The 24,794-nt window shown below is 42.8% G+C and overlaps 1 protein-coding gene across 9 annotated transcripts in view; it reads right to left on the bottom strand.

The window, feature by feature from the left end:
• The window catches only part of GPATCH2L (G-patch domain containing 2 like), a 32,609-nt gene extending 15,251 nt beyond the window's left edge, over positions 1-17,358 (bottom strand). For 2 of the 9 annotated variants that reach the window (XM_083736445.1, XM_083736443.1), the window contains exons 1-7: positions 17,210-17,358; positions 15,276-15,943; positions 9,131-9,195; positions 7,076-7,252; positions 5,931-6,010; positions 1,881-1,948; positions 1,109-1,148 (exon numbers count right to left, since the gene is read on the bottom strand). In XM_083736445.1, coding sequence (XP_083592571.1) covers positions 1,109-1,148; positions 1,881-1,948; positions 5,931-6,010; positions 7,076-7,252; positions 9,131-9,195; positions 15,276-15,934 — 1,089 coding nt within the window. In that variant the 5' untranslated portion in view covers positions 15,935-15,943; positions 17,210-17,358. Of the gene's footprint in view, positions 1-1,108; positions 1,149-1,880; positions 1,949-5,930; positions 6,011-7,075; positions 7,253-9,130; positions 9,196-15,275; positions 15,944-16,860 lie in introns of all 9 variants that reach the window. The other 7 variants (XR_014563575.1, XR_014563576.1, XM_083736449.1 and 4 more) reach the window with 5 other exon arrangements.
• Positions 17,359-24,794: the final 7,436 nt, after the last annotated feature.

Raw genomic sequence — 24,794 nt, forward strand, 5'->3', positions numbered from 1 at the left:
CAAGGAACTTCAAAATAACGTGAACAGCTGGTTCGGGCATACTGTAATCAGATTCACTTTCAGATGGATTTCAGATGAGTTCAAAATGAAGTATGTCACTGCAGGTTTTTAAACTACACTTTTGAGCTCATTAAGATTTTTTATTTTATTTTTTTGCTATCAAATGAGGAACACAGACCTCATCTAATTGATTAAATTGTAACTGAACTAACAACAACTCTGTACATTCAGGAGTTAGTCCATTAACCTTTTACACTGGTGTAAGTTAGTTGTGGCTGCAAATTTAATTGGGAGAACTGAAGTGTAAATATTCAGTGGCTCTCCCTATTAGCAGTGGGAACCAGAACATGGGAAACCGTCTCTAAATATACTTGGAATTACCAGCTTTCTCTCTGTCTTACCAGCACAGCTAAGAAAGTACCAGCATGGCTAAATAACCAAGTTAAACCAACTATCAAATGCAGTAAGACTTCTTTTGAAGACAGGGAGAGAATGTTGTTGTTATTGATAATGAACAAACAATTAAAAGGGGCAGAGGGAGAAGACACTATGTTCTGGAAAATCACATGAAAATTTATTTATTCTTACATTTACATCTCACCTCTCCTTCAAGGAGCTCAAGGTGGCACATGTTTCTCCCTCTCCTCATTTCATCCTCACAATAACCCTGTGAAATGGGTTGGGTCAGTCACTATTTCTCAGCCTAAAAATCACCAGCTGAGCTAATGGCCAAGAGGGGATTTGAACCATGGATTCTCAGGTCCTAGTCTGATGCTCTAACCACTACACTTTATTGGTGATTCAAAATGAACAGATAGAAAAATGCACCCCAAAAATGCTTTAAATAATCAGAAAGCCAGATGGAAAGGCAGCTAGAAAGAGGGAAAATGTAGGAGAAGGCCAAAGTTTCAGGCCCTAGGGAACTGTTTGATACAAGGAGTCATTGTGAAGTAAGGTCTTCCAGCATACAGTGTATGACCAAAGGAAGGTCTTTCGGCCTTGCACACAGGCTGAAAACGTGGAAAAAATTAGAGGCCACAACTTCATTCTTTCTAGAGACAGAAATCAAGTAAGAATATACAAGAGAAGCAAAGTACAGCCATCTTACCTGGTTGCGATCTCTCATTCCCATTGACGGCAACCAGAAACTAGAGATAGTAGAAGAGACGAAATTGGAGGAAGCATGAGAAAAGAATTGGGGAAAAGGAGGGGGAAACAGATGCACAGAAAAGAAGAGGATTAAACATCCATGTAAGACAGGTGCATTAAAGACAGGTTTAAGACGAGGGGAATTAATCTAGGAATTAATGGATGACAGAAACTCAATCCAATGGATGCCACACTTAAATTAACAGCAAAAAGACTAGGGAAACCAGCACCCCATATATAAAAGGGAAATTTCTGGCATGCTCATCCACCCACCCACATTTGTGATATCCAAGAGGATATACTAATTCAGAAATGTAGATAATTCATTAGTAACAGAAGCTGGTGACTACCTTGGATACCCTTCCTACCATAGCCCAGCAGCTCAGGTACTTCTAATACTGAAGTTTCTTTTATTAGTCTATGCTGGGTTCTTGTGCATTTTGCCAATTCACATAGTGCAAGAATGAGGAAGATGATTACATTGACAAGAGCATTGCACTGGCCTTTTTTCTTTTCTTTTCTTTTTTTTTAGCACAGTGGGAAGAGGATAGGAAATGAAACAGGATTACAGAAAGGCAAGCACATCATCCCTTCTTCAAGAGATGACTTTCTAATAAAATGGGAGGATCCTCTCTGCAAGCTGAGAAGGGGCAAATTCTGTATTATTAACCTCCCCCTCCCCCTCCCCCTCCTCAGACTTATAGACCTGTCAGCAGCATTCAGGTGCTTACTCTTTTTGGCAGGAATCACCAATGATGTGGCTAATCCTCTCAGTGCCCATAGCACTCATGATGGTCTCCTGAAACACAAAGTGACAGGGGGGAGGGCTGAGGCTACAATGGCAGATGACAATGGATGGCCTATTTATTTAAATCTGGGCCTGCCTCAACTGGGTTTTAAAAAGGATGCAGTAAAAGGCAAATTTTAAGAGAAGAGGGGCACACAGGTATTGGGAGCTGAACCCTCCCCCAGCTAATCCCCTATAGTATGTTACCTGGACTGTCAGGGTTGGATACTGAAGAGAACCTGGCTGAGAGGGACTTCAGGAAGGTAAGCTGCAGCAGAAAGGCAGGTCTGGTTCCTCTCACCAATGTTTCCCATATGCTCTTAAAACTAGGTCTCCTATCTCCATTTCTATGTGTGATTGGGGCAGACAGGCTTAAACAAACAGGTCTGCTGCTATCACATGCAATATGAGCCTCAGGCACTCTCCCTTCAAAAATCAGGCAGCACAGACACACATGACACACCCATAAGACAGTGCATTCTTGTTCACATGGGGTCAGAATAAATGCATTACCCTCTGAGGAATTGAGAAGTGTGACTCCAGCAGCCTTGCAAGAAGTTAACATCTGAAGGCAGCCCTGTTTAGGGAAGTGTTTAATGACTGATGTTTTAATTTGTTTTTAATATTTTGTTGGAAGCTGCCCAGAGTGGGGAAACACAGCTAGATGGGTGGTGTATAAATAATAAAAAATTATTATTATTATTATTAACCTTCATGCTGATAAGAGAAAAATGTAATGGAAATTCATGTTTCCTACACTGCATAGAACTAACACTGTCTCTCTGTTTCCTATGACATAGTTATCCAGAAGCGCCAAAATATTACTGAATTGTCCAATGAGCATATAGCTAGAAGTCGCAGTATGGTCAATGTCTCAAGAACATGATGGATTCAGTCTGAATATTGCGGGGAGTGATTTAAGAACAGGAAATTTTACTCCTAGATAAAATCTCAGACATTCACATGAACATGTTAAAGTTTCATACATTCACTATCCCTATTAAAGTTATTGTGCAGAAAGTGAGGATTTTATTTCCTCTTGCTTTAAGTTCCTTCTGTGTTTCTTTCATTGGCTTGCATTTTTTCTGCTCTGTTTAGAGAAGTAGGAAAAGAACGTTTAAGACCACCTGCTTTGATCTTGGTTATTTAAAAGCTCTGACCTAAAGCCACAAGAGTCTTAATTCACTTATTTTCTGCTCCAGTTCATTAGGGTCAACAGATGCTGAAGTGCTTCAGTGGTGCTGCATGTGGGGGAATTTTTTAAGTGTATGTATGTCACATCATGTTCTACCTGTGTTAACCAGAACTACTTAACAATCTTGAGTAAATGAGCAAGTCCCATATAAAAACTGATTAGTCTGCTCTTGTTTGTGCATGTAAAACAACAAAAACCTAGGACTGGATTAGAATATAAGAAATGTGGTCACTCATCCAAGATCAGCCCTCCGATCTGAAACATTACCCATCCCTCACAAGTGATTAATCACATGAGGCAGCTTGCAGTCATTTCTGGTACCCCCAGACTTATTATTTCACATGAATAAAAGCAAAGGTACCCAAGACAGAGAGGGTAATGGTATGTTCTTAGTCGATAAAATAGCTTTCAGAAACTCAGCTCAGTGTCCTGTAGTTGCATATACTCACAGTTCTGTGCATGAGGTTGCTTGCCACACAGAACAAATTGCCAGGAGATTGGAATCAGGATCTGATCATCAATGGGTAGCTTATGGCCAGGAACTCTGAACACTATCACATGCAAGGTTTGTGGGGAAGCAGCAGCAGGGGTGAAAGATAGGCTATTTGTTACAGTAGAGAAATTATTAACTTAAAGTGCCGTAATGTTTAAATTTACGGTTTATTACTGTGTAAATTACAAGCCGTACTTTGGGTAATTAGCAGCTCGCTGGCGGGGAGCTTTGAATGAAACTCATTATTTATTATTACAATTTGGAAGAGAATGGGGGAGGGAGAGCAGTGACCTCCACTGCAAATGACATAGATCCCTTTAAGGTGATGAAGATAAATTAAACAAGTAAATATTATTCTTATTTTGGTTCATTAGAAGTGCTTCCTAAAAGCTTAGGGCCCTGGGCTCTTACCAGTGGCCTAGTCAAAGGCACTGTATTTACCACAACTAAATCTGCAATTCAACAGTATTTAACTTAGCAAGATTAATAGAGCTGGGGTGTGAAAAATCTGTCAAAGACAGAGAACAAAAAAGGAAGGGACACCATTCTCCTGTACAGATGAACCAGTTAACATATAGGCTTTATGAACGCAAACCCCCAATGCACAGGACTAGATCTGGAGTTACACTGAGTGGAATTTTACTAATTCCACAAGGCAGGAGGCGAGAAGCAACTTTTGCCCATTCTCCCTTCCCTTTGTGCATCTCTCCAAATATCTGCTATGCAGGTTTGGGAGTCCCCACACTCCAGTGTTAGAAGTGGTACAAGAGGAAATTGGCTAAAATGGACACATCCTGCCTCCAGAAAAGTCTACATCAGAGTCCTGTCCAAAAACACAAGGAATTATGTTTACAGAGGGAGATGCCTGGATCCAACCCACAGAGCTTCCAACTTCCACTCAGACAAGGATTAATTTTCCTTCAGCGAGAGCTCGAGGTGAGTAAACTATTTAAAGGGTCCAGCTTCCCACAACAAACTCTGCAAACTATATTCAACCTGCCCCTTAAAGCTTAGAAAGCAGAGGTTGCAGAACTCCAGCTTTACCATACAAATGCTTATGATGCATAACTCAAAACCAGAAGCCCTGCAGCCAACAGCCTTTACCTTTCAGCATTTAAACACAACACACGTTCCATACCACATACCAGTGACTATGTATTACAAAATCTTCCACCCCCAGCTAAGAATACTGCATTTCAGGGATTCCTTCCTTGCACCTTACAACTGGCTCTTCCAGTTCTGTATTGTTTTTAATATTCAGTTGGAAGCCACCCAAAGTGTCTGGGGAAACCCAGCCAGATGGGCGGGGTATAAATAATAATAATAATAATAATAATAATTATACTGCACTTTTATAGCCAGCCACCCTCCTTTCCTCAGCACTGTCTTATTGTCTAGTTTCCTGAAGCTTATTAACTTCTTAAAATTAGCTTTACCATGACTATTTGCAAGTAGCTAAGAGGTTTTGACATATGTCAACACATGAAGCAAATTTAAGGCCCATTCAAACTTTTGTTTGTCCTGTGATTTGGTCAAGTATTTTGTATCAATCTATCATCAAGGGTCCGAGACGGTATTTTGTCCCACCACTTTCCCTAGGAAAACCTGCTGTCTACTGCTGAATCGGACCAAATGTCAATGTCAAATGTCAAGAAAACCCAATGATAAACTTGTTCCTCTTCTGAACCAGTTGTAAAATAGCCCCTGAACAGGATTTCATGCTCTTTCCTGGGAGAGGTGTTGGGAGTGGTCTGCTTCTACCTCCTTTCTTTCTTTCCCTGCCTACCCCTGCAGGATCATGTTTCAACTTGTGTCTCCAGCTTCAAGGGGTGCACTTCTGGTTTTCTTGGCGTGCTTGCATTTTTTATTTATTCTACTTTCTCCAGCTAAGCAATCATATAAAAACTGCAGTCAAATTATATACATGTTCCTGCTTTGGTTGGAACCATCATAACCAATCAAAGCTTTATTTTCTGTCTTTAATAATAAGTATTAAATAATACGTATTGGAAGGGTTCCAGCTCCTAATGATTATTTTATTATCTGGTTTTCTGATTCCCCAGTTTTCTGATTCTGTGACTCTCTGCTACAGGTGGACAGAGTTGAAGGTGGAGACAACACAAAAAGTGGACTGGAGCAAAAAAATCACAAGTAGGAACATACAACCCCGAACTGAATTGAAAACAGGTCAAAGATGGAAAATGTGGCTGGGCAAATTGTTGCATGGTCCACTTTCAGCTGCAGTTAGATCTCCCGCAAGTGATGCAGCAGTCACCAACAAATTACTATTCTCAAAAAAGCAATACCTTGCTCACCAGCCTCCTACGGCCCTTCCTGAGGCAGCGGGTAGGAACACTGGGAAGACGGTTCAAGCGGGCATGAAACCCTGGGTGGGGAGAGGAAAGAAGAGAACGCTGAAGACAGAACACTACCAAAACAAAGACCACAATAAACAGCTAGTTGTAATACAGAAACAAGAAACTAGGCTGCATTCCAATTTCCAAATCTACTTACAATATTGAGCTTGGGCATGCTGTTATGCTCTCTGTATTTCTCTCTATTTACATAACCTATATGAAGAGTGACCATAGCCATATGGCAAGAAGGCAGCCTGGGTCAAAGCACCCTCTTCTGACACTGTTGTAATGCATGCTGGGTGAGTAGTATTCTTGCGCTAAGAGCACTGAAATTTGAAGGTTGACCAAGCTACTTAGGACTATCATACATAGTCAGAACACCTTTCTGTAAGTCAGCCCGCATTTATCCACAATAAATTAGTATTTGCTTCTCAGCCACATGGGAACGCGGGTGGCACTGTGGGTAAAACCTCAGTGCCTAGGACTTGCCAATCGTATGGTCGGCGGTTCGAATCCCCGCGGCGGGGTGAGCTCCCATCTTTCGGTCCCAGCTCCTGCCCACCTAGCAGTTCGAAAGCACCCCTAAGTGCGAATAGATAAATAGGTACCGCTTTATAGCGGGAAAGTAAACAGATTTTCCGTGTGCTGCACTGGTGCTGGCTCACCAGAGCAGCCTTGTCACGCAGGCCACGTGACCAGGAAGTTTCTGCGGACAGCGCTGGCCCCCAGCCTCTTAAGTGAGATAAGCGCACAACCCTAGAGTCGGACACGACTGGCCCGTACGGGCAGGGGTACCTTTACCTTTACCTCTCAGCTACATGGTGAGTGACAAATTTCACACATCCATTAAGGAATCTGACTGACATACAGTGTCTGTCTGACTGCACAATGAACCTCCACTTGCACAACCACTCTCCCCCACTCCTCCCCTTCTAGCTCCATATCATCTCCAGACATGCCCCCCCCCCCCCGGCAGATTTTAGAAGCTACATGTAGGAAGAGGAAGGAGAAGTCTGCTCACATAAAACCGGATGTTACCCGCAAGCATTTCAACTGTGTCAACTATCTCCACAACATTTACTGAAGGATCTCACCTCTCGTAGCTGGCCGAGAGGGCAGAAGGAATGTTGGATCTGAGATTTTTTCAAGGCTGGAATCCATTCGTTCCATGTCAGACTGGCGGTCAGTTCCCCACTTGGGCAGGAGGTTGGGGACAGTGAATCCTGAGACACATTCTCCCTCATAGAACCAATCGCTCTGTTCATCATCACCTAAAAGAAAAGGAAAAAGCTGATCCAACACTCCAAAAATCAACATCATTTGAACACTGTTGGTGTTGGTCCAAGCTATAACATTCACTTGTATGAATATTCCTTGCTAAAACCATCATGTTTGCTCATGTACCCAGAACGCAGAACTTTATCCTACATGTATTACAAAATGTCTGAATATTATTGTTTGTGTTCCAAGGTGAATTTGTCCTTTATGTTTGAGCACAAGAACACGTTTAATTGTTAACTCATTGCCTATGGTAAGAAATATTTTATTAGCAACTGCACAGCTTTATGATACACTCTATGTAGGGCTACCTTTAAAGGTGATACGGAAACAACTAATCCAGAATGCGGCAGCTAGACTGGTGACTGGGAGCGGCCGCCAAGACCACATAACACCAGTCTTGAAAGAGCTACACTGGCTCCCAGGACATTTCCGAGCACAATTCAAAGTGTTAGTGCTGACCTTTAAAGCCCTAAACGGCCTCAGTCCAGTATACCTGAAGGAGCGTCTCCACCCCCATCATCCAGCCCGGACACTGAGGTCCAGTGCCGAGGGCCTTCTGGCGATTCCCTCCCTGTGAGAAGCCAAGTTACAGGGAACCAGGCAGAAGGCCTTCTCAGTAGTGGCACCCGCCCTGTGGAACACTCTCCCACCAGATGTCAAAGAGAAAAACAACTACCAGACTAGAAGACATCTGAAGGCAGCCATGTTTAGGGAAGCTTTTAATGTTTAATAGACTATTGTATTTTAATATTCTGTTGGAAGCCACCCAGAGTGGCTGGGGAAACCCGGTCAGATGGGCAGGGTAGAAATAATAAATTCTTTTTCTTATTATACAACTATATATACGTTGTAAAAAAAATCAACCTGAATTTGAAAGCTAGAGGCAGACCCCTCAGCCTTCAAAAAACTGGGGGGGATCCAAACAAGACTCACAAAAGGGGGGGGTGTCACATTTTCTCAAATACACACAGTATTTCAATGCTGAGACAATGCAACTGCCCCATGAGAAAACCACTGCTTTGAAGGGAGGCATAGATTTGTTGCAACAGAAGAACAATTACAAGTTTACTGAACAAAACCAAACACAAAACATAAGCATTTAGAAAAGGCACAGCATTTTCTCTCTACAAGACCAATTAAGAATACATGAAACCCAATATTCTCTGGTACTCCTATTGTCTAACACTTACCTAATTAGGACATTAACTCTGAGTAGTGGTCTTTTCTACTTCATCCTTACACATCAAAAAAGCACAGTGCTGACTGAGAGCAGTTGGCCATTTTTTCTAATATTCTATATTTCTCAACATGCATGCTACTAAATATTCTCTGACAGCTTGCTGGCTCTCCAGTTTTATTATTATTTAGAAAGTAACAAAAGAGGACTGTTTTGATACTGAACAAGAGTCATGATCTAAATTAACAGAAAGTCTTGTAGCAGCTAAAAGACTAACACATTTATTATGGAATAAGCTTTAGTCTGCAATTATCATCTAAGGACCTTCTTCAAGTGCCTCCTCCATGAGAACAGGCCTTTTTGGTGGTGGTTCTTCATTTGTAGACTGCTCTCCCCAGGGAGGCTCAGCTGGATGCCTTCATTACATATCTTTAGGCGCCAGACAAAAACGTCTCTGTATAACTAGGCCTTTGGCTGATTAACATTCTATGGCACTTTAAACGTTTTGGGTGGGTGTGTTATTGGTTTGTTTTTGTTTTATTATGCACTTTGTGTTCTCATTTTCTATTTTGAAGTTGTGAACAGCTCTGTTAACTTCAGATGAAGGGCAGTATGCAAATTTAATAAATAAATAAATGTATAAATACTTTAAGTATAAAATTAAAGAAGAGAAACATAAGAATATAGTTACCTTGGCGACCTTCATCATTGGTAAAAAGGCCAGTGTCACTACTGCTGCACACACTACTGGTTTCACTGAAAAGAGAACAGAGAAAATTAAGCACAAATGCAATTGATATAATCCACTTTGCAAAAATCTCTTCACTGCAGGAGGGTCTCGAAGCACTTTCTAGACAGCACACAATAATGGTATTGCTTTATTCATCTTTACAGCCTGGTTGACCCACACATGGGATGTCAGGAGACACTTAAATGGGCAGCACAGTGGTGGCCTATCAATTTTGATGAGTATCACATATGAATCTTATAAAGGATTTTGATATATAGTAATCCTGAAAAGCAAATTAGTTTAGAGACATTGATTAATATTCCTGCAGATGCCATTTTACTAAGAAAGAAACCAGGAGAGGGTAAACAAACAGGTGTTTCAGTTACCCAATTATGGGAGAGTAAGTGTTATTATTATTATAAATTAAATTTGTATGCTGCTCTTCATCCGTACAGGATGGGCGGTTCACAATATGAAAATACAAAATAAAAATTGTTAATGTGTGCCAATGATATCTAGCTACTTTATACTCTATTTCTTTTTCTCCTACAGTCATAATGAAGAATATAGTGCAAACACAATGGTAATACTGTGTATTAACACCACCACTGTCAAAAGAAGTATGTTTCTGAATACAGTGGCACCTCGGGTTAAGTACTTAATTCATTCCGGAGGTCCGTACTTAACCTGAAACTGTTCTTAACCTGAAGCACCACTTTAGCTAATGAGGCCTCCTGCTGCTGCCACGCCGCCGGAGCACGATTTCTGTTCTCATCCTGAAGCAAAGTTAACCCGATGTACTATTTCTGGGTTAGCGAAGTCTGTAACCTGAAGCGTATGTAACCTGAAGCGTATGTAACCCGAGGTACCACTGTACCAGTTTTCTGGGAATCACAGGTAGACAGGGTGCTGCTGCATTCAGGTCCTGCTTGTGTGCTTCCCACAGGCATCTGTTTGGCCACTGGAACAGGATGCTGGACTATTGACCTGTTCCAGTGACATAACATACAATATTTTAGCCTCTCTTTCAAATGGCATCATGTCTTATAAGATAGAATTATATGAAGCACATAAGCAGCTGCCAATTACACCAGGCTTTCAATTTGGTCACTGAAATTCTATTAAGAGATGGTGCTCCCCTGAACACCAAAGTTCAACTTGAAAACAAGTAATATAGATATCTGTAAAATGACTGGCTTCCAAGAACACTAAATTTGTATGGGGGGATTTACTACTGGGATTAGAACAATTCAATTATTGTGGTGCATTGGAAAAGACAAGCACAAAATTCACTTGGAACGCGTTACATTTCATGATTTAAACTACAAGAAACAGCAGAGCAGAGCAGCAAATAAAAACCAGAAGAATCAAGAAAATAGGAGTAGTCAACATGGTGCCTTTCAGATGGTTCAGACTACAGTTCCCATCAGCCCCAGGCCCCCAGCCAACATGGTCAATTGTCAGGTTTCATGAGACTTGTAGTTAAAACATCATGTTGGCTATCCCTGCAAAAAAACAGTTATTGTAGGCCTGGGCAAATAAAAAAGGGCCTTCAAATGGTGCCAGCAAAAACGTCAGACTTGACACTAGGAAAGCCCTTTCTCTGGCTGCTGCCCATCTAGCTTCAAAGTATGCGTGAGTGTTGTGGGGAGACTCGGAGGGTGACATCCAGTAAAAATAATAGCCTTTGGGCAGTCCCATGCAGCAGAAAATGGTCCTTCGGGTAGCTGGATCTTAAACCATTCAAGGGTTTAAATCAGCATTTTCTATTTTGCCCAGTGAACCAGTGAAGTTGCTTCAGGACTGGTGAAATACACTCCGTTTAGTGTGCTGCTCCCAGTTACTAGCTTTCAAGAAGTGTTCAAAGGCAGTTCTACATACTTCCTTCAATAGTCATGGAATGAAGAATGTTGGTTCTGCAGTTATTTGGCACTGTTCAATCATGACACAATGAGCAAATAAGAAGATGTATTCGAAGAGAAATAACTGTAGGGAATGAAATTATATTCTCCTTCAGACATTGCCAGCAATCTGTTACAGAATAATTAAGAGTACAAAGAAAATGAGAACAACTGATTGGGTGTTTGCAAGGCAAAGTGAATGATGATATGAGACATGTTTTTTGAGCAGTGGCAACATTACAGAATTTCTCAGCCTTACAGTCATTTTGTCACTCTAACTGATGAAACTTGAATTTTAACCAGCAGATGAGTATTAGATTAGTTAACTTGAACAAAGGGACACCATTGACAAAATCTGATGGATAAGAAGATGCAGTTGGAAAAGGGACTTACATTTCTTACAGGATAGCGGTGTATGTACAGTGATTAACTTTCTTTGCCTATTGATTTCATTAAAATGCAAAATAATTTGATTATTTCTGAAGCTCCATAGCTATTCATTGTATGTCAAGTAAACAATTCCCAGTACCAAACAGACACTTAGACAATACCCTGTCAACTATTCTGCTTTCTTTCACTTTCATAAAGTAATATTTTACAAAATGAATCTAAAAGATATAATCAGGAGCCTCTCGGGATTTTATCCAATGAAGTAGTCCCATTTGCGCAACAGACTTTCCCCTGTATCTTCCTCTCCCCATCCACCCCCTAATCTGCTTCAGAGAGTTGGGAGAAATTCCCAGAACAGATTTGGGAGGACATGGTGGGGGAGGAAAAGAGCAATTACAGAAGTAGTTTTGCACAAACAGGACAACATTGTTGAATACAACTCAGTTTCTTGTAAACAACTCAAGATAATACAGTAGGCTAAGTGCTGCTAAGTGTGAGCACCTTTGGGAGGACAGATGGGATATAAATTTAACAAACAGATAACTAATGAACCCAGGGTAGAAGAATTCCTGCTCACAAACTTCTAGTCATTCATCTGGTCAACGGCAGTGAATTAAAATCAGCCTCCAGACACAGCAGTCTGGCAAGTCAGCCATGCTACAAAGTACTAACATATGCCCAAACTGGCTTTTTTAAAAAAGGTAACAATTAACATTTACAGTGGTACCTTGGTTCACGAATTTAATCCGTTCCAAGGTGTGCTTTCCCATGGCAGCGGGGGACTCAATTTACAAATGGAACACACTCAACAGGAAGCGAAACATATTCTGCTTCCAAGGCAAAGTTCACAAACCAAAACACCTACTTCTGGGTTTGCAGTGTTCTTAATCTAAGTTGTTCATAAACTAAGCTGTTCTTAAACCAAGATACCACTGTACGCTTATTTGCAAGGCTGCATGCAGCCATGAACTTCACTGGGTTACTTGCACAAGTTACTGTGTATATAATCCAACTTTCAGAATTGTTGTGAAGTTAAACTTTCATTTTGGCCTATTTTAATGAAGCGTGGAATACAAATACAGAAACAAAAGATAACTGCTGATTTGGCACTCTTATGTACTTCTTATCTTCCTTCTAACTTCTGAAAACCAGCTGTTTACTACTATAAAACTTCAAGAAGCAATCACACTATGGTCTGAGCTACAAGAAATACCACTCCAAATTTGCACACAGGAAATATAAACATATTACACACAGGAATGGGGAATGTAATGCCTGACATCAGCTCAATACCAGTCTTTTATTAAAGAGGCTTTCAGTGCAGCCACAGAAGACATCACAGAACCAGTGTTTGCAATTAGCTAGTTGCCAGGTGCATTTTGTGACGGGAGTGGGTCCAACTGCAACCATGTGGAGATCTCTGGATGCCAGATTGGCAACTGACTTCTCCATCTCGCTGACTCCCAACTTTCTTAAGCAGGTAAGCAGAAAAGCTTTATTAAGGGCATTTATATCCCACCTTTTCCTCCAAGGAGTACAAGGTTCACCACATCCTCAGAATCCTTACAATGATCCCACGAGGAAGGTTAAGAGGCTATAACTGGTCCAAGGTCACCCAGTGAGCTTCATGACTGAGTGGGGATTTGAACCCTGATCTCCAAGGTCCTATTCTGACTCTTAACCACTATAGTCTGAGCTATAAGAAATACCACTCCAAATTGAATCATCATTTGTAATATCTCCAGGAAATGCAAACGTATTACACACAGGAATGGGGAACATAATGCCTGACATCAGCTCAACACCAGTCTTTTGTTAAAGAGGCTTCCTAGAGCACTTCTCCAATGGAGCGCTATATAAAATTTAAGTAGGAAAATAAATACAGTATAGGGAAAGCAAAATGTCACTTAATAGAAGGATCTGAAATATTTTCCTTGAAACTTGGATTTGTTTTATTCTGCATTGTTTTATTCGATGTTTTAATATAGTGAAAAGCGCTTCGATATTTTTTTCTTTCAAATATAAAGCAGTATAGAAATGAATAACAATAGTAAATTACACATAAACCCCACAAAAAAAATGGCACCTAGACATTCTGTGGCTACGACCACAACCTAGGTTTAAGGTGCCATTTGGTAATTAGCTTATATATATGGATTTCTAACTCTTGACAGTGTTGGGGATTCTTCCAACCAAGGCCTTCGTGTTTGGGCATGTTGTCAGGAGTTCGTATTGTATTTCTTTTACATTTTATATATAACACGGTTTTAGAAGCACCATCACCTACTACAAATTCCCAAGGTAAGGTGGAGGAACTAAACTAAACTAATAAATCACTAGATGGTTGTTACAGGTCTACAGAATTATGTATCTTACTGTAGCTTCAGCCCAAAGGTTCATGCAAGGAAACCAGAGTTTCTTCACCCTGCACACAGATGGCAAAGCACACTATCCTTTAGTATAGGCCTTGCAGTCCAGTAAGCACTGATTAATGACCTCCAGTTACAATGGAGGCTACTTACTTTAACCACAAAATAATGAATGCTATTGATCCGACAAGCTACTGCTATAGAGTGTTATTGATCATCCAATCTTTTGTTAAAATGGCCCTCATTTAGCAATTGCACTGTTGCAAACACCTGGAGCAAAGCATGCCTATAATTAAATAGCCTGGAAGAGTTAAATTGAGAGGTGATGGACAGATCTCAGCTCTCCCCCATTTAGTTCTGCTCCTGAGCTATTGTTTGTGTCAGGAAGGATATTGATTTTCTATAAAAATAAGAAAACAAGAGGCACAGAGGGGGTGCAGAAGGTCAGGCCGGGCTGAAGGAGGTGGGGGAGGCTGACACTCTGTCTCTGTCACTTGCCTTCTAGAAGTAGGGATTCTCCCCCCCCCCCCCCCGCCACGCAACCTCTAATACATTAGCCCAACCCGGCTCTCAAGAGCTACTTCAGGCTATCACCAAACAAACTGTCCGTCAAAGGAGAAAATAAGTGAACAACAAAGAGGGAAACAAGTGGGTGGTCTGATAAGTCTAGTATTTAACAAGCCATGGAATGCAGCAACTAAGGTGGTGATTCAGCATGGTGTTTTAGTTAGAATCAAGCACTACAAAGAAAAATTTAATTAGCGTTACCAAAAGGAAGTTAAGATATACTCAGCAAGTCTAAAAGACCTGAATCAATTTTGTTAGCCCTACTAATAGAAGTACAAATTTACTATTCCTATGAACATTGGTTGGCTACAATTTTATTATTGTCCCTCCAAAACATGCCTGTGTCAGCCTTACAAATGGCAACAAAAGCATTTGACAGCACAAAGCTTTGAACTGCAATCCTAAACACCCTTCTAGAAAGTAGGTTCCCTTGAACACAGTGGAACTTACTTCTGAGTATATAAGCACAGGATTGTGATATAAATTAATGCAAGAACTCAGCTAACGTCCTGCCTGGAAAGAATACAATTGCTACTAAAAAAAAAAAAAAATCAAAGCATTAAAGGCTCCATTTCTACAGTGGTTCTATTTCTTGTGAGGTTGTGGACGGGTTTTAAAGCAGAGGTGTGATGGTCATTTGTCTTGGTTGCTTTAGTTGACATTCCTACACTGCAAGGGGTTGGGCTAGATGACCCTTGGATTCCCTTTCTATTATTCACAACTCTACTGCAATCATCAGCATGTACCATTAATTTGTATGCCCTTTCTTTGGAGGATTTTGCCCCAAGTAGTTCACAGCTTGTCAAATGAAATACAGTATGTTATAGCAATATGCACTACACAGCTACATGATACAAAAGAAAGGCCTAGACATCTCACCATTCTGACATGTTTTCATCAGAGCCTTGTTTCTGTTCATCTGCTTCACATTCCATCCTCTCATTTCTTCCCCCTTTGTTGAGGAAGGCTCTCGTCTCTGCCGATTCACAAAGTCCTCGGCTTGATGATGTCCAAGGAGCATTCTCCTTCCAACGTGACAAGCGCTGCTTCTTAGCAGATTTGAACCTGCAACCCTTCTCATAACTCCATTCAGATACTCTGAGTTTTTGCTGGAGGCTAGCAGCCACCTCTGAAGTCACACGCTTAACTTTTCGACGGCGCCTTAGCGGCCGGCAAGGTGCATTCTCAGTGAATGAGTCTGACTCGTGCCACGAGTGCTGCTTACTTCTCAGAGTTGCACTGAGCGTTGGATGGCGTTTGGCTACTGCCATGTCATCTGAGTCACTGAAGTTAGCAGTCAGCACTTCCCGGCAGTCCTCAACCACTTCATCCAGGCTGGATTCAGATGCTCCGCTGTAGCAACAAGCATGCTCTGCTTGGTGTGTTAGGTCTGAACGCCGTTTGCGTCCTCGCCTTTTGCGAAGCTGCCGTCGCTGCTGCCTTGGGCTAAGAGTCATTTCTTCCCACAGCTCATCCAGCTTGTTCTGTTCAGAAGTCTGCTCAAGGGCTGAGGCCAAATCATGCACCAATTCATCCATGGGCAATGTCTGCCAAAATAAAAGTAAACAATTAGAATTAGCCATCATGTTAGAACATAAAATTCACATCATGTATTTTCAGCCTAGTAACCAACGCACATCTACCCAAAACTGTTTTTGATTGTATACCACAATTGTGGCTTGCCTTTTAAAAAATGCTTCACCTTTCCAGCTAAAGGTACTGAAGTGTACTTTGCCTCATGCACACACCAAGACTACTTTTCTACTTAAGAAAAGATGGGGAAAGAAAACTAACCCCAAAAACAACTCACAGGAAAGAAAAGCTCTGTTCAATCTCTCCAAGACAAATAAGAACTAAGGCCCAAGCAGCCTTAAGAAACCATTTCAGCTATATAACCAGGCAGTACGAGTCCCCTGGATGAAGTACTGTACACAACAAGAGTTATCACATCTCAGTCTAATATATCCTATGGGTTCGCTGCAAGAATAAGTGAAGTGAAACCATGTTCACCACCCTAAGCTGCTTGGAGGAAGTGTGTGGTGGGATTGTGATCCCATCTGGCATCCTGTAGTCTTTAGAACTGTTTCTATCACTACACGTATGTCACCATCCATAAACATACCACATATAGTATCAAAAAAGAGAAGGCTAGCAAACTTGTTACAAGGGACAAGTCAATAAATAATTTTCGGTTTGCAACGCTGCTCCTAACTTGCCTAACAGACACCTCATTGCTCTTACATCCATTTCACCCAGCCTGCAACTCTGCATTAGGGTTTGGTGAGAGAATGGAAACAGGAGAGGCTATTCCTTTTTCCTAACCCTCTTTCTTATCCCAGCTGCTGCCTGAACCCTAACAGACAAACAGCCCCAGGTTCGCTCTCTAGCAAGGACACCTGCCTGAAACCCAGGAGGACGGCCGCTGACAGCCAATGCAGGCAACACCAGCTACTTCCCTGCTTACCTTCTCCTTCAGAAACTGCCTCCCCCTTCGGCAGGGTGGCACCGAATACCGGCGAATGGCGAGCAACAATAGGAAAGGGGCCTATTGTCCTCGTGTCTCTGCCTGCGTCGACGGGACGGCGAGATGGGCGGACTCGACGGGAGCCCAACAGTCTTCCCTGCGCGGCGGCCGCCTCCGTAAACAACCACCGCACCCCGCCCGCCTGCTCGGGCTGCCTCCCCTGGAGCACCAAGGGCCTCTTCGCTCTAACCAGCCCGGCCGGCCTCCCCCCCTCTCCCTCCCTTGCCCGTTTCCGCAGCTCGGCCTCGCCTTCCGGAGACTTCGCCCCCGGCCCCCTCCGACGGCTTACCCGGCTCCCGCGACGGCCTCTCAGGCCTCATCCACCCCTCACCACAGCCGCCTCTTCCGTAGGCCTCTCCAACTCGGCGCCGAGTCCGTTCCACACGCCACTTCCGGTTCTCGGAGCGGAGACCTGCGGGCGAATGGGGTGGGGGTTGGAACGTCACTTCCTCCCCTTGCAGAAGCGGTGACGTCACGCCCCTGACCGGCTGCGTCTCTCTCGCGCGCTCTCGGACGCCGCAGTGCCTCGGCTGAGGCGGGAGGAGGAGGGACGGTGCTGAGTGGCTTTCCTCCACTTGCCCGTCATGTCCAAACATCCTTGGGGTGGCTTCCGCGGGGAGGTGGAAGGCGACATCCCAGCCAAGCCCAGCAGCATCCCCCTGTGAGGGAGGTGGGGCTCTGTTCTTCTCGAGAAGGGCGCATCCACGCCCAGCAACTGCGTGTTGGGTCCCAAGGACAAAACACGCCACCCGCGTGTCCAGATCGGTGGCGAGGTGGAAAGCATGTTTGGTCCTCCCCGAGGCTTTATTTTCCCGTCTGATGAAATGGACGAAAGCTTGTGCCATAATAAGTTTTAAGATGCCACGAGGTTCTCGTTTTTGCTCCTTCAGACTACGTTAGTAAAGAGAGAGAGAGGCAGGCAAACGTCGCATTTTACGCGCGTGCCTCTTTCGCAGTTCAGAAGGTATGCGTGTATTTTGTGCTTAGATGTCCTATGCAAAGTGAGCATCAGCCCAAGCGGTCCCTTTTTCTTTGTTCCATTTATATTGTGTTTTCCCCCCTCCTGGATACAGTACTCAGATCTGGGTACAGAGCAGGCTCCTGTGCAGGCACTGACTAGACCTTCTTGACGGCAAAAAAAAATAAAAATTAATTGTTCCGTACATCTGCTGCCAGAAGTCAGAACACCAGGACTCTGGTTCTTTCACTTTAGATTTTGTGTTCAGCGCAGACTATTGCATTCAGTCAGGCTCTTGTCTTTTCCACCTATGTAGAATAAGTTGGTACTGTTCTTTATTCGGGGCTTTATATATTTAACGAATCCCCATTCAGTTATGGAGCTCCTTGAGTGACCTTGGGCAAATTACTCTCAGTCTAACATACACCACAGAGCTGTTTTGAGAATAATGGGGGGGGGGGGTTACATCACCTTGGACTCAGTAGAGAAAAGGCATTAATAAAGAAGTTACCCCACGCATTCAGCACAAACTTGAAGTTTAGAATGGTGAGTTTAGTCTACACAATTGTGAGAAGATTGGAATCAATGTAGAGCAGAGTATAAGAACATGGGGGCAGTGAAAACAACCACGTCTTGGAACAGGTGGGGGATACCACACTTACTCCTACACTGTAGAACTGCACTCTTAGCCAGCATGACTGTACGAAAAGGTGGTGGGAAGTCAGCCTTGTGTTTAATGAGTCACCTGCTGTGGGTTAAACCACAGAGCCTAGGACTTGCCGATCAGTCGGCGGTTCGAATCCCCACGACGGGGTGAGCTCCCGTTGCTTGGTCCCTGCTCCTGTCCACCTAGCAGTTCGAAAGCACGTCAAAGTGCAAGTAGATAAATAGGTACCGCTCCGGCGGGAAGGTAAACAGCATTTCCATGCGCTGCTCTGCTTTGCCAGAAGTGGCTTAGTCATGCTGGCCACATGACCCGGAAGCTGTACGCCGGCTCCCTAGGCCAATAAAGCAAGATGAACGCCACAACCCCAGAGTCGGTCACGGGTCAGGGGTCCCTTTACCCTTTACTAACCATTGGCAATAAGGAATTCCATGCAGGCAAGTGAGTGCACTAGAATGGGGTGGGGACAGCCCGCTTGCCAAAGAGGAAGGGAAAGACATTCCTTATTGCTTGCATGGAAATGCAACAGGCTGCTCAAGGATTTTGGACTGCAACTCCCATCATCCCTGACCATTACACATTTGGACTGGAGTTGTAGCCTGAAATATCAAAAAGGTGGTAGACGGGGGGTGGCTGCATTAGAATGCCCCGAGTTGTGAGGCAGTTCATCACTTTATTTGGTGGTATTCACATGGAATTGGTGAACTGGATACACTTTTATTTATTTTTAATGGTTTTTTGTAACAAATTTAACAAAGGAAAAAAATGTGACAGGGGAAAAACCAATCAGCTCCCATTAGCAATACAGTAACTATTAACAATTTATATAAAAATGATATAAGCCTTCCAAAATGTCCAGATAGGTATCCGCACAAAGTTGGAATTTGTATAAAATATGTTCAAATGTAGCAAGGACAATGAGGTACTCAAGCCATACAGTGGTGGCAACCATAAGGGCTCACAAAATCCTCTTTCGTTGTCCTGCTGTTAATCCCCATACTACAGGAATACAATGTTAAAACACAGGAACTGTAAACATCTGCAAATATCGAGGATACAAAATGGATGTGGACAACGACTTTAGACAAAAAATATATCTTTTAAGACCACATAAAAACTATAGACTTTTTTTATGGAATTGTCTTAGAAGGTGAGAATGACCCTATTATCCAGGGTGCATGTCAAAGCTGTTTCTCATTTCCATATAAGTGACTAATCTCATGCCCGATCCCTCCATAGAACCATAGAAATCCTCCGACCACATTGTAATAAGAATGGCTAAATATGGCATTTGCTTCCTGACAATTCAATGAAGGCAGCACACTTTCCAGAGAGCTAACTAACTTTTAGAAGACACTTGAAGGCAGCCCTGTTTAGGGAAGTTTTTAATGTTTGATGTTTTATTCTGTTTTATTCTGTTTTTAATATGTTGGGAGCTGCCCAGAGTGGCTGGGGAAACCCAGCCGGATGGACGGGGTACAAAAAAATTATTAGTAGTAGTAGTAGTAGTTTGTGAGGAACAAACTAAATACTCAATCCCCCAATCCTACCTGCTCTTTGGTCCAGGAGTAATAATATCAGGACTTTGATTCTGGGACCTGAACCCTTGCAGTTGCACAAGGGTAGCTACTAACATTCTTGTACTAATGGCAATAACCTGTGCTTGCCACCACATACCCAGCTATGGCACCTCTAACCTATGCAATACCTTATTGACCCTTCTGGACTACAGGAACTACCCCTTATGTGCCTATTGGTTCTGCCCTTATTTGCAGGGCATATCTGCAATGCTCCAGGCCACTGCTGATGTTGCTATAGCTAAAACCAATCTACTGAATTTCACCCCCACGCTGCATATTTCCACATGGACCCATTTAGCAACATCATGTTGGGGAACCATATTGTGTGCAGAAATCAAGTCAAGTGACCTACAGTACATCTATGCCTCTAACCTTCAGTTCACCTGCCTGATTTACTAGTGTATACAGTGTCTTGCCACAGTTTATGAAGTTCTTATTTATGAAAATACCAGTGAGTAGTTCTCTGACCTCTAGCCTTTATATAACTGAAAGTAACATTTCTCCATATTGAAGTTCTGACATTCTTGTATTGATTCACTTAAGATTTGTGCTTTGGCAGATCCTTTGTTTGGACTCTCTTTTCCTTCCTATCTTGACCTGTGCATAGAAATCATAACTTCAGTGGTCATTGTGGCCCCATATGCTCTCCCCCAGTCTGTCATATTAAGATTACACAGCTTAAATCATGGGTAAGTGAAGAAGTTATATCCACAGATTCAGACAGAAGAAGAAGAAGAGTTTGGATTTGATATCCCGCCTTTCACTCCCTTTAAGGAGTCTCAAAGCGGCTAACATTCTCCTTTCCCTTCCTCCCCCACAACAAACACACTGTGAAGTGAGTGGGGCTGAGAGACTTCCAAGAAGTGTGGCTGGCCCAAGGTCACCCAGCAGCTGCATGTGGAGGAGCCCAGTTCCCCAGATAACGAGACTACCGCTCTTAACCACTACACCACACTGGCTCTCCAAATAATAATAGATAATGTGTGGAAGAGAGGAAATCTGGCTGAGAGGTCTCAGTTTTGAAGAACAGAAACGCTAACACAGGGGTAGTCAACCTTTTTATACCTACCACCCAGTAATGCATCTTTTTTGATGGTAAACATTTCCTTACCGTCCACCAGGTCTCAATGGAAGGAGAATTCAGCTTATGCCGTAGAACCCCCTACCGCCCACCTAGAATCCTGAAACGCCCGCTAATGGGCAGTAGAGACCAGGATGACAACCCCTGCTCTAACATGTTCAGAGCTTCACTTGTCCAGCCTGCTTGCATATGCAGATAAAATTAACTCTAGATAATGCATATGAGACATGGGTTACACAGGTTTCCTTGGTGACACAGAAATCTATCCCAGATAGCAGCATTAAGATATACCGAAGTATTTCCCAGTTTATACTTCTCCTGGGTACCAGCTTTTAAAACAGGTAAAGACTGTCCTGGACTGTGTTGTGAGAAAGGCTAAGAGTTCTTCACTTCTAAAAATGACTTCAGGTTCTAGTACCAAAGACATATTTCAGAAGCAGGTTCCTAGGCCTAGTACTACCAAATCAAACCCATTATGTATTTCGGGCTGTAAAGCAAGCTAGCCATTTAATTTGACTTGGATGAATTTATTGTGGTTCCCTGGGTGACTACTGACCTTTAGGACAGGTAAATTCTGTTATATTGACTTGGATGCCCTTCCCCAGAGATTAATAATTACTGTTTCCGAAAATGTGTCAACATCTGGCGACTTCTCACTTTTTGAATTGGCTTTTTTTTTAACTCCAGAAGTGCATCCTTTATCATCATTGCAGTACAGTGGTACCTCGGGTTACATATGCTTCAGGTTACAGACACTTCAGGTTAGAGACTCCGCTAATCCAGAAATATTACCTCGGGTTAAGAACTTTACTTCAGGATTAGAACAGAAATTGTGCTCTGGCAGCGCAACAGCAGCAGGAGGCCCCATTAGCTAAAGTGGTGCTTCAGGTTAAGAATGGACATCCAGAACGACTTAAGTTCTTAACCTAAGGTACCACTGTATTAGGTTCTTTAGAGACACTGTCAGAAAGAAAAGAAGAACCTCAGATGTGGCCATCCCTTTGCACTTCCTCCTAAATGGAAGTGCAAAGACTTCATTTAGCTTCTGATTTTCCTATGTTCCCTCAATAACACTTCTACACTTTCTCACAGCAAGCACTCAGCCCAGCTGAGGAATCAGTCCTTTCACGTGGACTGTCATTCTGCCCTGCCAAATCCCTACACATGATCCAGTTCTGCGGGGACTTGGAAGCATTTTTCCGCCGTTTACGCCTGAAGGAGTATTTTCAACACACACAACAACAAGACAAAGCAGAACAAGCAACAACTTCACAACACAACACCTCTCAACCCACTGGAGAACAACAACCACCCTCCCAACAGAACACTGACCACCAACTACCACCGAAAAAGTGTTACACAAAAAGGGACTCCACATGGACCCCTCCTGATGGACGCAATACCACACTGGACTTGTACATTGACTGCTTCCGCCACAGAATCCAAACAGATGTGACCAGAAAACACCATCGCTTACAACAAAATCTAAACCATGCTGAAAGGAGAGCCATAGATAATCTCAGAAACAACCCAGACATTATAATTAAAGAAGCGGACAAAGGTGGAGCTGTCGTCATCATGAACAAAACTGACTACATTCAGGAGGCTCACAGACAACTTTCCAATACCGCCTTTTACATAAAATTGGACTCAGACCCCACACAAGAATACAAAAAAAACTGAACAAGATTGTTAAGGAGCTACCCCCACACATCCAAGAACAGATCCTCACTAACACACCAACAGAACCTCGACCAGGAACTTTCTATCTTCTACTTAAAATACACAAACCAGGAAATCCAGGACGCCCCATCATTTCAGGTATTGGCACTATTACAGTGGGTGTCTCCGGTTATATGGACTCTGTTCTGAAACCATATGCCATCAGTGCTCCCAGCTATGTACGTGACACCACAGATTTTCTGAGGAAAATACAATCTTTAAATAAGCTTCCCAACAATACTATACTAGCTACTATGGATGTGGAATCTCTGTATACCAACATCCCACACAATGATGGTTTACAAGCTATAAGGAACACCATTTCAGATAAAACCACAGCGGACTTTGCCACCAAACTCTGCCAATTTGTCCTTACCCACAACAACTTCAAATTCGGTGATGACCTGTTCATTCAGATCAGCGGCACAGCAATGGGCACCCGCATGGCCCCACAGTATGCCAACATCTTCATGGCAGATTTAGAACAACGTTTCCTAAACTCCTACCCACTCAAACCTCTCTTGTACCTGCGATACATTGACAATATTTTTATCATCTGGACACATGGTCAACAGACCCTGAACACCTTCCACCAGAAATTCAATGATTTTCACCCCACAATCAACCTAACAATGAATCAATCTATGCAAGAAATACATTTTTTGGACACTACTATAAAAATACAGGATGGGCACATAGACACCACCTTATACCGTAAACCAACTGACCGACAAACATATCTACATGCCTCTAGCTACCATCCCAAACATACCAAACAGTCCATTGTATATAGCCAGGCACTACGTTACAGCCGCATCTGTTCCAATTCTACAGACAGAGACTCTCACCTAAGAGATCTACAGCAAACCTTTTTAGAACTAAAATACCCAACAGATGAAGTTAGACAACAGATCAACAGAGCCAGACTGATACCCAGAGAGAACTTGCTGCAAGACAGACCCAAAAAAGAAAATAACAGAACACCTCTAGTCATCACATACAGCTCCCAAGTTAAAACAGTACAACGCATCATCAGAGATCTACAACCTCTCCTGGACAATGACAGTTCTCTTTCTCAAGCTCTGGGAGGAAGACCTTTCATTGCCTACAGACAGCCACCCAGTCTTAAACAACTCCTAACCCACAATAATACTACAACCAGACCTAACACGGACACTGGCACCAGAGCCTGCAATAAACCCAGATGCCAACTTTGCTGCCACATACACCCGGACAACACCATTACTGGCCCCAACAACATCACACATACCATCTCGGGACTATTTAATTGCTCATCGTCTAACATTGTGTATGCCATCAAATGCCAACAGTGTCCTTCAGCTCTCTATATTGGACAAACAGGCCAGACCTTACGCCAAAGAATAAACGGACATAAATCGGACATCAGGAATCACAAGACAGAGAAACCAGTAGGAGAACACTTCAATCTCCCAGGACATTCTATACAAGATCTCAAAGTAGCTGTTTTACTACAAAGGAATTTCAGAAATAGACTGGAAAGAGAAGCTGCTGAATTACAACTTATCACCAAACTTAAAACCATGGAGAAACCTGGTCTGAACAAAGACCTTGGATTCTTATCTCATTATACATGACAAAGCCATTTTTCACCTTTTCACCTTTGCTTTTTCCTGTAAGACCTATTGCAGTCGTTAAGAGTCGTCAACAGGCTCATCACAGCTATCTGCCAATCATCCATTCCCACCACCCTTCTGAGTAATACCTCTCCCCACCTTCTCACTATATAGAAGGGTCTGGAAACTTCTGTTTCAGTGTATCTGAAGAAGTGTGCATGCACACGAAAGCTCATACCAAGAACTGACTTAGTTGGTCTTTAAGGTGCTACTG

This window comes from Podarcis gaigeae, assembly GCF_964106915.1.
Source record: "Podarcis gaigeae genome assembly, chromosome: 1".
Classification (NCBI taxonomy): domain Eukaryota; kingdom Metazoa; phylum Chordata; class Lepidosauria; order Squamata; family Lacertidae; genus Podarcis; species Podarcis gaigeae.